The following is a 15,646-nucleotide window of genomic DNA, read 5'->3' on the forward strand; positions in this document are numbered from 1 at the left end:
ATAATGACTGTCTATGGTTTCTTTGGAAGATGATTCTTTGATTTTAAGTTTCTCGGAAAAAAAGATGTTTGGTCGGTAAATCATTTGCATTTTGAATAACTTGATAAGAAAAGTTAAAACAAAAGTTCAAGATATGTCATTGTAACAGTTTAATGCCAAAATAGTGCTTGCATTCAAAACAAAAAAGCATCAAGGAGTATACAAAATAATCTGAGGTTGAAAAAGCTATATAACAGATAAACTTAACATAAACACACATCCGCATGTTAACAAAAGCACAACAATCACATTAATTCTGTCTGCTTTTCGAGGTAAAATTAAGGGGTATAACATGTGCAATATTTTAGTCAGAATTATGGGACTGGATAGTCACTGTTACAGTTACCAATTTCATATAATTTCCATCAATGGTTCCCATGTTATGCCAAACAAGTGTTTGCTATATGGTGACAAGTTGGATGACAACTATGAATGATAATACCAAACCTTAGTGACAATACCTGGATGTTCATCTTAAAACAGACGAACCAAAACAAATATACCAACTGAAAGTACTGAGCACTTTCAAAAGATACTAAGTACTGAGCACTTTCACAAGATACTAAGTGGAGTTTTGACATAAAATAATGAACTTTTGCTGAAAATTCCAACATACATTGTCCTTGATATTAGTAAGTACAATTATACTGTTTGCAAATAAACTTAGCATTCAAAGTTTTTGGAGCGTTGAATGATCCTGGCTTTTACTCCACCCAAATACACCAAGTGAATTCTTAATCAAATGGAGCATTTTAAGCCTGTTAAAAAACTAATTTGGGGAAGGCTATACACCTGGAAATGGCCCATTGTACATTGGTTTCACATCGTCGGCAACCAGTACATTTTCCGTTACACTTCATAATGATATGAAGTAGTGTATCCTACAATGAACATCAGCCAGCCAAATAAATTTAAGCCTTAAATAATGCTCTTAAGTGCTGAAAATCTGAAATCAGTTTTTGGTACAAATTGACTATGTCTCCTTTTCAAAAAGGCCTTTTCATTGTGCTTTTATTAACTAATTGGTGAGTATGCTTTGCAATGTTTATTTGCAAACAGTAGTTAAGCAATTTTTAGTTTTATTGATTTAAGAACATAAAAACTGTCACATATACAAGTCTTAAAGATTTAACAAAATTATAAAATTCTCATAAATACATTATAACTTTAAACAAAGCTATTTATGTAGCTATATATACTATACACAGCTTGCTTGTTAATCATGCTATGAATAGGGTAAATTTATATAAAAAATATGAGGAAATTTCTAACACTTCACGTACTATGGCTAAATGAAATTAAAGCCCTTAACAAGCTGAATTTAAGGATAACTTTTTACATAGGTACAGCTTATATAATTGACAGGTGATGAAAAGAAATGTGATGGGTGTGTATTAAGTACATTCCTGAGTGGAACCCTAAAAAGTAAACATATATGGCATTGAATTATAGGCCTAGATGTTGTTCAACAATAAAAGTGGGTTTAGAATTGCCAGAGCACTAGAAGTATGTGTGATGGCTTTTAACAGTTGTTATTTGGAACTCAATCTTATCATTTTTTCCTGGATTCTAGTTTGCCCTACCTGTAGAAACCTGTATATCCTAGAGTTGCCTTTTATATCTTCTACATGCATATTATCTATAAAATGAAATCACATTTAACATTTTCCAGCAAGTTTAAACTTAAATTAAATCTATAATGATTTCTTATTGTTTTTACTGCATGGCACGTTGAAATTACGGGAAAATCCAGAATAATCAAGTTTCAAATAAGGTCTTTTATTCATATTTCAGGAAAAAGTGGTATTCTACAATAAATCTATTGGAAAATGAATTTAGTTTCTTCACAAACATACATGTAATACACAAATGACAATGTATATGTGTAGCACCTAAATGAAAAAAAATGAAAATATGTTTGAATTATATATTTTGACATGTACAACATGAATATTATGCTCCATTTTCAATGCATATGATGAGTGCTTCAGAGTTATTGCCAACAGTCATGACCTAAGCTCTACACTTTTCGTAACATGCCTCAATATTGTTGACAGTGATCACCAAACTTCTGCTAAGGATTCAAACACTAAAATGAGAATGTCTTAGAGTCTGTAAAGGCATTTTTGGAACTACTGTTCTCCAAAACTGGTGTCACTACCCTTGGTGAAATATGAACAACTAACTGGAATAACACTGGCAGAATATACCATACCAATAATTTTGATCTATATCAAACAGACACAATATGCAGAAATATGACAGACAATTGATTGCAAAATTACTCTAATACTGTAGATAGTTTTTCTCGTAAAAAAATAAGAGCTAATGTTTACAGTACTCTACAAACAAACAACACACTTAAAATATAATAGATACTGATCAAAGAATTACACTGATTTGCTTTGCGTAGAGTTTATAAACTATAAAGTACATTATATCGACAGTAAAATTCTTACAGCTAACAATTGATTTTTTAATACTTCCGTGAAATTATTGCTAAATCATTAACGCATAGTATTGTGATTTCCCATTAGGAATTATTTGCTGTCATCACAGGTCAACAAACAAGGATTGCTTAGATATATTATTATATGTATGACACTTAAAATGTTACAAAACAATGATTTCCTGAAAGAATATGCCCTATGTAAAATGAACTTGTAGGTTATCAACAATTTAACAAGAAACTGCATTGCCAATTTTAATGTTGTAGTTTAACATAGTGTGCTTGTTTATTTGTAATGTGCAGCTCTCTTCAGTTATACATTTCAAAGCGGACTGCACGGACTGCACAAATTATTCCTTTTTTCCTTTTAATCTTTAACCTTTTAATGAAAAAGTGTTCTTTCTAAGTTACTTCACCGAATAAGACACCAAACATTTTACAGTTTCAAACAACTGCAAAAGAGCAAACTTTACAGTCGGATGTCCTTGATGTTGATTTCATCACCATCCAGAAATTCGTCCACATCCTTGAGCATGATGTAGTCCTTGAGGGCGTCTGGCACACGGTATGGCAGACTCAGGAGGCTCTCCGGCACGGGGCTCTGGGTGTTGAGCCTAAACGACTTCCGGGCAAGGTGACTCAAGGAAATAGGGTACAATTTTTGGATCTTGCACCAGCGGGATAGGAGATAAGGACACACCCTGTTGATGTAGTCCATCTGCTGCGGGGTCCAGTCCCAGCCTGCTGCTGAAGCATATAGAATCAACTTCTGGAACGTGGTCATCTTGTTCGTTCTACAGTGCCAGTACGAGTCCAGGTAATAGATCATAGAGTTCACAATGTCACACAGACGGCTGCCATTTGCATTTTTGAGGAGTTTGATTGTAAATTCTGAAATACAGATAAAAAAGGGATCCAGACTTTCAATGTAGACAGGCTGATGTCTGTGCAGCTTTTGTAGCATGATCTCATGTAACATGGTTGAGTTGGAGAATTCTTTGGCTAATAAAATGAGTCTGTAGATAAATTCTTCATCACAGTATTTTAATGCTGTTCTGATAATGTACATCATGGCATCCTTGCTGCTGGGCTCCGCGTCTACTTGCAGAAGGCACTCAATGATTTCCCAGCACACAGTCTGTCGTGGTTCAAGCCGGTTGTCAAATGCTGTCACTAATGCTACATCTAAAGGTGAGAAGTACTGAACATTAAGGCAATTTCTGTCAATATTTGGCGTAAGCAGGAGAGTTTTCACCATTTCTATTTTGCTTAATTTCACTGCAAGTATTAATGCTGTTTCTCCTTTATCATTCAACTGAATGTTAATATCAATCTTCTTTTCATCACAGATTTTCTGAAGCTGTTCTATGTCATCTGAAAGGATGACATTTTCAAGTTCTGCTGTGTCACTAAGCCACTCATTGTAAGCACTATCAGCCTCCTCAGATTGCAAGGAGGCTGCGTCCTCATCGGTGTTCCCTGTACTTCCAACACTGGCAGTCTCAGATTCACCAAAGCTTAACAAACGATAGCGACCAACCTGAAATACATTTAAAAAAATATCTTTATACAAAATTTTGTAAATATGCATCTTTGTTCTCTTTACAATGATGACACAGTTGTCGAAATGAGCATTACATCCATTCTACACTGAAAATGGATATTTTCATGAGGTCACCCTTCATTTTAATCCATTTATATAAAGACACTTTTCTTGCATTCAAAGGTTTTGACATCAAGCTTATAAAACAGCCTTTTAATATTTATGTATGGCCTCAATTGTTATTGTAGTTTGGAGAAAGGCCATGAAAGGACAAAACAAAGCTTTAGTGCTGTTGCTGCTTGTAGGAGGTACAGTGTACACCTATCCTACAGGGGATTTTGGGAGGTACATTCTACACCTATCATACAGGGGATTGTTGGAGGTACATTCTACACCTATCATACAGGGGACTGTATGAGGTACATTCTACACTGCATTCTACACCTATCATACAGGGGATTGTGGGAGGTACATTCTACACCTATTATACAGGGAATTGTGGGAGGTACATTCTACACCTATCATACAGGGGATTGTGGGAGGTACATTCTACACCTATCATATAGGGGATTGTGGGAGGTACATTCTACACCTGTCATACAGGGGATTGTTGGAGGTACATTCTACACCTATCATACAGGGGATCGTATGAGGTACATTCTACACCGCATTCTACACCTATCATACAGGGGAATGTGGGAGGTTTATTCTACACCTATCATACAGGGGAATGTGGGAGGTACATTCTACACCTATCATACAGGGGATTGTGGGAGGTACATTCTACACCTATCATACAGGGGATTGTGGGAGGTACATTCTACACCTATCATACAGGGGATTGTGGGAGGTACATTCTACACCTATCATACAGGGGATTGTGGGAGGTACATTCTACACCTATCATACAGGGGATTGTGGGAGGTACATTCTACACCTATCATACAGGGGATTGTGGGAGGTACATTCTACACCTATCATACAGGGGATTGTGGGAGGTACATTCTACACCTATCATACAGGGGATTGTGGGAGGAACATTGTACACCTATCATACAGGGGATTGTGGGAGGTACATTCTACACCTATCATACAGGGAATTGTGGGAGGTACATTGTACACCTATCATACACGGGATTGTGGGAGGAACATTGTACACCTATCATACACGGGATTGTGGGAGGTACATTCTACACCTATCATACAGGAAATTGTGGGAGGTACATTCTACACCTATCATACAGGGGATTGTGGGAGGTACATTGTACACCTATCATACAGGGGATTTTGGGAGGTACATTCTACACCTATCATACAGGGGATTGTTGGAGGTACATTCTACACCTATCATACAGGGGACTGTATGAGGTACATTCTACACTGCATTCTACACCTATCATACAGGGGATTGTGGGAGGTACATTCTACACCTATTATACAGGGAATTGTGGGAGGTACATTCTACACCTATCATACAGGGGATTGTGGGAGGTACATTCTACACCTATCATATAGGGGATTGTGGGAGGTACATTCTACACCTGTCATACAGGGGATTGTTGGAGGTACATTCTACACCTATCATACAGGGGATTGTATGAGGTACATTCTACACCGCATTCTACACCTATCATACAGGGGAATGTGGGAGGTTTATTCTACACCTATCATACAGGGGAATGTGGGAGGTACATTCTACACCTATCATACAGGGGATTGTGGGAGGTACATTCTACACCTATCATACAGGGGATTGTGGGAGGTACATTCTACACCTATCATACAGGGGATTGTGGGAGGTACATTCTACACCTATCATACAGGGGATTGTGGGAGGTACATTCTACACCTATCATACAGGGGATTGTGGGAGGAACATTGTACACCTATCATACAGGGGATTGTGGGAGGTACATTCTACACCTATCATACAGGGAATTGTGGGAGGTACATTGTACACCTATCATACACGGGATTGTGGGAGGAACATTGTACACCTATCATACACAGGATTGTGGGAGGTACATTCTACACCTATCATACAGGAAATTGTGGGAGGTACATTCTACACCTATCATACAGGGGATTGTGGGAGGTACATTGTACACCTATCATACAGGGGATTGTGGGGGGTACATTCTACACCTATCATACAGGGGATTGTGGGAGGTACATTCTACACCTATCATACAGGGGATTGTGGGGGGTACATTCTACACCTATCATACAGGGGAATGTGGGAGGTACATTCTACACCTATCATACAGGAAATTGTGGGAGGTACATTCTACACCTATCATACAGGGGATTGTGGGAGGTACATTCTACACCTATCATACAGGGGATTGTGGGAGGTACATTCTACACCTATCATACAGGGGATTGTGGGAGGTGCATTCTACACCTATCATACAGGAAATTGTGGGAGGTACATTCTACACCTATCATACAGGGGCTTGTGGGAGGTACATTGTACACCTATCATACAGGGGCTTGTGGGAGGTACAATCTACACCTATCATACAGGGGCTTGTGGGAGGTACATTCTACACCTATCATACAGGGGATTGTGGGAGGTACATTCTACACCTATCATACAGGGGATTGTTAGAAGGTACATTGTACACCTTTCATACAGGGGATTGTGGGAGGTACATTTTACACCTATCATACAGGGGATTGTGGGAGGTACATTGTACACCTTTCATACAGGGGCTTGTGGGAGGTACATTCTACACCTTATATACAGGGGCTTGTGGGAGGTACATTCTACACCTTTCATACAGGGGCTTGTGGGAGGTACATTCTACACCTTTCATACAGGGGATTGTGAGAGGTACATTGTACGCCTATCCCACAGGGGATTGTGGGAGGTACATTCTACACCTTTCATACAGGGGATTGTGGGAGGTACATTCTACACCTATCATACAGGGGATTGTGGGAGGTACATTCTACACCTATCATACAGGGGATAGTGGGAGTTACATTGTTCACCTTTCATACAGGGGTTTGTGGGAGGTACATTCTACACCTATCATACAGGGGATTGTGGGAGGTACATTGTACACCTATCATACAGGGGATTGTGGGAGGTACATTGTACACCTTTTATACAGGGGATTGTGGGAGGTACATTCTACACCTTTCATACAGGGGATTGTGGGAGGTACATTCTACACCTATCATACAGGGGATTGTGGGAGGTACATTCTACACCTATCATACAGGGGATAGTGGGAGTTACATTGTTCACCTTTCATACAGGGGTTTGTGGGAGGTACATTCTACACCTATCATACAGGGGATTGTGGGAGGTACATTGTACACCTATCATACAGGGGATTGTGGGAGGTACATTCTACACCTATCATACAGGGGATTGTGGGAGGTACATTCTACACCTATCATACAGGGGATTGTGGGAGGTACATTCTACACCTTTCATACAGGGGATTGTGGGAGGTACATTCTACACCTATCATACAGGGGATTGTGGGAGGTACATTGTACACCTTTTATACAGGGGATTGTGGGAGGTACATTCTACACCTTTCATACAGGGGCTTGTGGGAGGTAAATTCTACACCTTTCATACAGGGGCTTGTGGGAGGTACATTGTACACCTTTCATACAGGGGATTGTGGGAGGTACATTCTACACCTTTCATACAGGGGCTTGTGGGAGGTACATTCTACACCTTTCATACAGGGGATTGTGGGAGGTACATTCTACACCTATCATTCAGGGGATTTTGGGAGGAACATTGTACACCTATCCCACAGGGGATTGTGGGAGGTACATTCCACACCTATCATACAGGGGATTGTGGGAGGTACATTCTACACCTATCATACAGGGGATTGTGGGAGGTACATTCTACACCTATCATACAGGGGATTGTAAGAAAGTACATTGTACACCTTTCATACAGGGGATTGTGGGAGGTACATTCTACACCTTTCATACAGGGGATTGTGGGAGGTACATTCTACACCTATCATACAGGGGATTGTGGGAGGTACATTCTACACCTATCATACAGGGGATAGTGGGAGGTACATTGTTCACCTTTCATACAGGGGTTTGTGGGAGGTACATTCTACACCTATCATACAGGGGATTGTGGGAGGTACATTCTACACCTTTCATACAGGGGATTGTGGGAGGTACATTCTACACCTTTCATACAGGGGCTTGTGGGAGGTACATTGTACACCTTTCATACAGGGGATTGTGGGAGGTACATTGTACACCTTTCATACAGGGGATTGTGGGAGGTACATTCTACACCTATCATATAGGGGCTTGTGGGAGGTACATTGTATGCCTATCCCACAGGGGATTGTGGGAGGTACATTCTACGCCTTTCATACAGGGGATTGTGGGAGGTACATTCTACACCTATCATACAGGGGATTGTGGGAGGTACATTCTACACCTATCATACAGGGGATTGTGGGAGGTACATTCTACACCTTTCATACAGGGGTTTGTGGGAGGTACATTCTACACCTATCATACAGGGGAATGTGGGAGGTACATTCTACACCTATCATACAGGGGATTGTGCGAGGTACATTGTACACCTTTCATACAGGGAATTGTGGGAGGTACATTCTACACCTATCATACAGGGGATTGTGGGAGGTACATTCTACACCTATCATACAGGGGATTGTGGGAGGTACATTCTACACCTTTCATACAGGGGTTTGTGGGAGGTACATTCTACACCTATCATACAGGGGATTGTGGGAGGTACATTCTACACCTATCATACAGGGGATTGTGGGAGGTACATTGTACACCTTTCATACAGGGGATTGTGGGGGGTACATTCTACACCTTTCATACAGGGGCTTGTGGGAGGTACATTCTACACCTTTCATACAGGGGCTTGTGGGAGGTACATTCTACACCTATCATTCAGGGGATTGTGGGAGGAACATTCTACACCTATCATTCAGGGAATTGTGGGAGGTACATTCTACACCTATCATACAGGGGATTGTGGGAGGTACATTCTACACCTTTCATACAGGGAATTGTGGGAGGTACATTCTATTGTACACCTATCATACAGGGGATTGTTGTTGTGTCTAATTCATCACACTCTGCATGCTTTTTATCCCCCGCCTTGAAAAGGCGAGGCAGGGCTTTTTCTGCCCATTTTGGGAAAAAGACCCTAGACATTTTGGGAAATTTTGCGTCGTGAAAATGCGGAAATTGGGAAATTTTACAGTGAAAAGAAAAAGCTGTCTAGTCTCCTGTGAATAAGGAAATGATTTAATATTAGTTTATTTTCCCTTGAAAAGACCCACAATGGCTGAAATATCAAACCTTGGGGTGTAAATATCTATTGAAATAAATCATGACATATAATAGTTCATATGTCTGAATGTAATGAAAATCAATGATTTCTCAGTTCAATTACCAAAAAAACTTACAATCACATAATTTATTAGGATGTTGAAAATGAACCAGTACAGGTAAAAAGAATTTCTAAAAAAAAAAAAAAAAAAAAAAATTTTGGATTGGGATTTTTTTCTGAAGATTGGGAAAAATATCTTATATTTTGCTTTGGGAATGGGTCCGATAGTCGGACCCGTGGGTACTATAGAAAAAGCCCTGCGAGGGGATATAAAAATGGTAGGGGCAATTCTGTGCGTGCATGTGTGTGTGCGTGCGTGTGTGTGTGCGTTCGTCCGTCCCACATTAATTTCTTTGCATCTCCTCTTACATTTCTCATGCGATTTCTACCAAACTTTCACAGATTGATGATCATTAAGTGAAACAGCGCATATTGTTGGGCTTTCCCGATTCGACCATTTTTGAAAGAGTTATTGCCCTTTGCTTATTTTACATTTAAGATTGGTTTCTTTGCAACTCCTCTTACGTTTTTCATGCAATTTCTACCAAACTTTCACAGATTGATGACTATATTGTGACGCAGCGCATATTCTCGGGCATTCGTGATTCGACCATTTTTGAAAGAGTTATTGCCCTATCATTATTTTACATTTAAAATTGGTTTCTTCACAACTCCTCTTACATTTATGATTATAGTGACGCAGCGCATATTGTCAGGCTTTTGCAATTTGACCTTTTTTGAAAGAGTTATTGCCCTTTCTTAATTTTACGCATTTGGTATGTTCCTGAGAAACTACCCTTACCATTGATTGGCTTTCGTTACAAAAAATGCCCCCATGAGGCGGGGGATATAGCTGTCTGTGACCACTCTTGTTCATATAAATTTCAATTCAGGGGCATTCTGATGTTTAAATATCTCAATCAAACATGCTTAACCTCTGTCATCAAAATTTGTGAAAGATAAATTGCACTAGTTTAAAGAAGTTATAAGAAAGGCTTGAAAACATCTATATCCTCCGTACTAATGGAGTATCGGATGGGCATTTATATCACCTTTTAACATAAACACATCTTTGGCACACAAAATTTTATTCATTTGCATTATTATATAGGAATCATCTTTTATAAAAGTATTGCCAATTCTTTATAACACAACAGATATGTAACATGTATTTTGTAAATGTTGACTACCCAAATGTATGGCACCAACCAAAGCAAGATGTCAAATGTGTCAAATACAAGGTAAGAGCAGAGAAACATCTACTAGCATTTACCAGAACTGATCAATGATAGACAGCACGTAATAGTACCAGATACATAACAGCGGCAGTTTCAAAGAGGAAACTATTATCGCTTATATGCACTAATAAATGTGTCTTCTTGACTGATATTTACATTTCTCTTCATGTACCATACATTGCATTCTTCTTAAGTGCACTAGTTACTTCATTTTTGTTAGGATGCGACAACTGATTGAAACAGGAAATAAAACATTCCACAGAAGTGCAGTGTTTGTTTTCATTATGAGCTATTTTTTAAAACATTTTGAACATGACCCAGTTGCAATAGTTCAGCTTTTTACTAAGAACTAATTATTCTTCAGATTTTTTTCATACGTTTGATGTACCTGTGTCTGCCATTACATATCTGTTCATGATTTATATTCCGTTTCAATATCACAAAGAATGTGATATAGACCTAGCTATATACCTTAACATGTACAAAGGATTACAACAATGTAAACAAAGACTGATTTATGAACAAATTGATTTGTTGTTATACCAACATACAAAGAAATATCTAATATCTTAGACCAAAAACAAATGTCTTTTTTAAGGATCCTAAAATGGAAATACAAGAACTCTTTTCAAGTTTTGATTATTTCTTTCCCTAAATATTTTCTTCAGTACCATAATTTATATATACATGTAATTAAAAGAAACATGCTTACTCACACATATATTGGATATATATAAGAATTAGAAACAACGATTGACCTTTGAAAAAATATCAATAAATTTAAGAATAGATTAAATATGAAATCCTCATAAGGTAACATACATGTACATGTATCTGTCACTTATGTAACATCAGTCTCTTTTTTATATTAAGACTTTAAAAAAATGATGATAAAGAGGATAATTGTTTGTACCCAGAGTGTAAGATCGTAATATATTTCACCAAGTGAGCACCAAAATTTACCTTTCACAAGTGGCTTAACCATGAGTGAAATATTCACTTCTAGTGTTCATGAGGTGAAATATATTGCTATCTTACACTGAAACAAACAATTTTTGTTTTCTTTATATCCCTAAAATTGCAATTAAAAGTAATTTAATTACACTTTTAAAATAACAACGCCAATTTGTATTCACACATAACATCATTTTGAAAATGAAGTTGTTGAAATTTTGTCCCAGCCCTGTACACATTGACTTTTGATTTTAGCGGGCCAAAATTTCAAAACAATGAAAAATATCAAATTGATATTTTCACTGTTAGAAACAGTGAAATATTAATTCTATTTCACTGATCTCTATAAACCACCCGAAGGCAATATAATAAAGCATAATTAGTAATCATTTTTTTCATAGATCACTATTTAAACAGGTTTCTTTGATATTAAAATAACAAATTAAACATTTGGTAATACATTTGCTTTTTACAATGTCAAGAACCAGTTGTCCTTTGGCCTAAAAATTGTCCAAAGAAAATACATCCCAACTTGCTCCTCTATCTGTATAAGGAAACAATAAGCCCATGAACCCTGCACTAATAAATGTAAAATATTCTCCAGGCTTTCTAAAATTCTGTATTTTATATAGCAAGGCTTGTTTTGTTTTTTTGCCAAGCACTTGTAAGAGTATTATATTTAGACTTGTTATTCCATTTAAAGTTTATTGAATGAATACAGGTACAGCATTAATCTAAAAGTTACTATATCAAAAAAGATTGATTCTTGTCATTGTGCTATATGAACTGGAGCATGCATGTTTATCTAATCTAGCAATTTATAATCACACAACAGATGGTACTAGAGGGTTATACAACTGTATGACCAACACTTTTTGCACAGCTGTATAATATAAATATTGTTCATAAATTTATGGTAGTATTTTGTTTCTAGATAAAATAGTTCAAATAGTGTTCTTATTTATGAACAAAATAAATCATATGTGTACCTGGTGTTGAAGGCTGCGGCGGCGTCCCTGCACACATGTGGATGGCAGCAGATTGCCGCCTAGCCCACTTTGCTGGCTCCCCATCACATCCTTACTCAAACTTTATGGCTTCATTCGTCTCCTTATCTGTAAGTGAAGTATTTTCTTAATCATCTAATATTCTTATGTCTTTAATACAGGCTTGAATCATAGCAAATCTCACTTGAGTTCAAGGTACATGTTAGTAAAAGATGGAATACTTTCTTTCAAAAGTGCTCCTGCTATCAGCCCAGAAAAAGGCATAGATGTGGTAGGACCAGTGCTTTTTGGTGCTTGGATGCAAAGTGCATTACAAATCATAAACCAAATCAAGCGTTTGCTTATAAATACAAATTTGAAAATTATTTTTTTCCATCACTGAACATTTTTTTTTTAATTTAAATTATAAACTGTGAAAAAAATTTTTTGACACACTGTTATCAAGAAAAAAAACTGGAAAGATTCTAAATTTAATGAAATATATACCGGCAACAAATCATACCAAGTTTAGTCACAATATGTCAACCCTAACCAAAGATATTCAATTTTAAATCATTTTTCTATATATAGTAAAAGGGCCCTAAACACAATCCATGAAAGGTCTCCATTAACTCTTCTTATAATACTAGTATATCAAGTTTGGTCACAATATGTCAAACCCTACTAAAGATATTCAGTTTCAACTGTTTTTCTCCTACAAGTATTAGTAAAAGGGTCCTTGACCTTAGGGGCACCAAACAAAAGCCCATGAAAAGTCTCCATTAAATGATCCTATATACCAAGTTTGGTCACAATATGTCAACTCTTGATAAAGATATTCAGTTTCAACCTTTTTCATAACAGTAACCTTGTCCCTAAGGGCTCCAAACAGTATCCCAGTATAGGTCTCGGAACTCTCCATAATCTCTTCCTATATACCAAGATTGGTCACAATATGTCAACACTAACTAAAGAGTAAAAGTAATTCAGTTTCAAAGGTGAATTTAACGCTGCCCACCTGACAACCCGCTTGCCTGCCCTCACAACAATGTCGGCAGTCTCATAACATGTGAAAACCTTAAAAAGTATTGTATGTATAATTATTATTTAGACTTTTGCTTCAACCCAGAAGAATACAAGTAACTGAATTAAATTTGTGCTATTGAATCTACATTCTGTGGTACATATAATACAAACAAGAGATGTCACAGAAACGTGACAAATGCACCTGGATGGCCTTGTTGGACAGATAGCCATGAGTATTTTGACCTGTCTGTACAGATAGCCTTCAGTATCTAACATATTTTTATGGTGACCTATTGCGAGACAATACAAGTGCCAGTGGCACTGTGCCACTAAGCCCACTATATACATATCCATTACCCGGTTACACGTTTCCGCTCCATTTTGAAATTTGTATTCGTATTTCAGAGACAAAGGTCAATTTGCAATGACCTTGAGGCTAATCTTTCAACACAGGCCTCACCAACATGGGTCCCTCGTTGGGCGCCAAATGTAACAGACTACACAAAGTGCTATGTGCACCTGTTGAGGTTTGAACCAATGACCTCTCGCTCTGTAGGCAGACACGCTACCGCATTGCTTTAAAAGCTTGCTAGCAAGACCATTTAAGTGCTGCTATATATATATATATATATATATATATATATATATATATATATATATATATGTGTTACATCATTTGTGCAAGGTTTTGACATGAAACATAGCAAATGTTACCAGTGACAATATCCATATGTCCGAAAAGCTCATAACATAATAATTTATGAGCGTTAGTTCAATTTGTGACCCTTGATAAACCTATACAACAACTAAGGACCATTTGAAATTGAATGTGCCATCGTTTCGATGATTTACGTCCTTACATTGAACCTTTCTACATACCGGTTGTTTTGAAAATGTGAAACAAATTGTGTTGGCATGATTTCTGGCCTACATGCAAACAGTATGTATCATCATTTAAAGAAACAAAAAAAACAAACAAGTGAAACTCGTTGTGGTATGCCAGATCATAAGAGTAACACTGTTCAATCTCAGTGCTGTGGAACTCACTACCAGAAAACTACAGAACATGTTCAAACTTTAATCAATTTAAATCTCTTATGGCTTCTTGGAATGGTCAAAACTGTAGATGCATTGCCTGTAATTCCTCATCAAATTAAATTATTGTTTTCTCTTTTTCTAACTTAACTTGCATGTCAACTTGTGCTTATTATTTTTGATTTGTGCTTGCTTGTGACAAAGTTGTTGCATCTTTGTAGTCAATATTTCTGCTTTTGTTCCATGCATGTAAACTTGTTTAGGACATCATAACATCCATTCTGTTTTATATGTGTCGTATAATCTTATTTCTGATTTCATTAAATGTTTTAATATGTTCCTGAGAATGTTAAGCTAATGTAGTTACCCTCTGTGAGAAAGTTGCTGATCAGTTCCTCTCAAATCTGATTTGGGGCGATAATTGATTTCTTAAAACCATTTTTCTTTGCAGTCGCACTTTTGTGCTGGTATTGATAATTCAGTGTTTTATTTACACAAGTTCTTATAGCAGTTTTTAGGCCACTGGTCAGGATCAGCAGCTTTAGATGTGCTTAATATGTGTGCTTTTAGATGATATATAATATAGAAATATCTAATACTTTTTCCTTTTATAGCTATTTTTACTCTTGTTGATCTCATATACATTTGTTAACGGTCGGTTAAAAAGCTCATCAGAGCTTATGTTACATATGTTTGTGTCTTGCCGACTTGAAATAAAACTTATTGTATTGTATTGTATCGTATTGTAGATTAAAAATGATTCTTGTGATGATTTTTTCTAATATGGATATAAAGTTCATCGAATGTATTGCAGGATCACGCATTTAACTAGTTGTATTCAATCTGCAAATCAATATATACCTACCAAACCCGCAGACAAGAGTGACGAAGCGATATGTGGTGTACAGAAAACTGTCAAAACATCTGTCAATTCGATGGTATGGTATTAAATTTATCTTTATTCCATCGCTATCGACCTACTTTCGGTTCAGAAAATTGTCG

General features: G+C 37.2%; 1 protein-coding gene across 1 annotated transcript; it reads right to left on the minus strand.

Moving 5' to 3' along the window:
- Window positions 1-134: 134 nt before the first annotated feature.
- On the minus strand, window positions 135-15,646 carry LOC128228223 (uncharacterized). Its single transcript, XM_052939392.1, has 3 exons — window positions 15,510-15,646; window positions 12,587-12,712; window positions 135-4,028 (listed from the first exon to the last, which is right to left on the minus strand). The coding sequence occupies exons 2-3, from the start codon at window positions 12,668-12,670 to the stop codon at window positions 2,958-2,960; spliced, it is 1,155 nt and encodes a 384-aa protein (XP_052795352.1). The 5' UTR covers window positions 12,671-12,712; window positions 15,510-15,646; the 3' UTR covers window positions 135-2,957.

Source organism: Mya arenaria, chromosome 3, assembly GCF_026914265.1.
Source record: "Mya arenaria isolate MELC-2E11 chromosome 3, ASM2691426v1".
NCBI lineage: Eukaryota > Metazoa > Mollusca > Bivalvia > Myida > Myidae > Mya > Mya arenaria.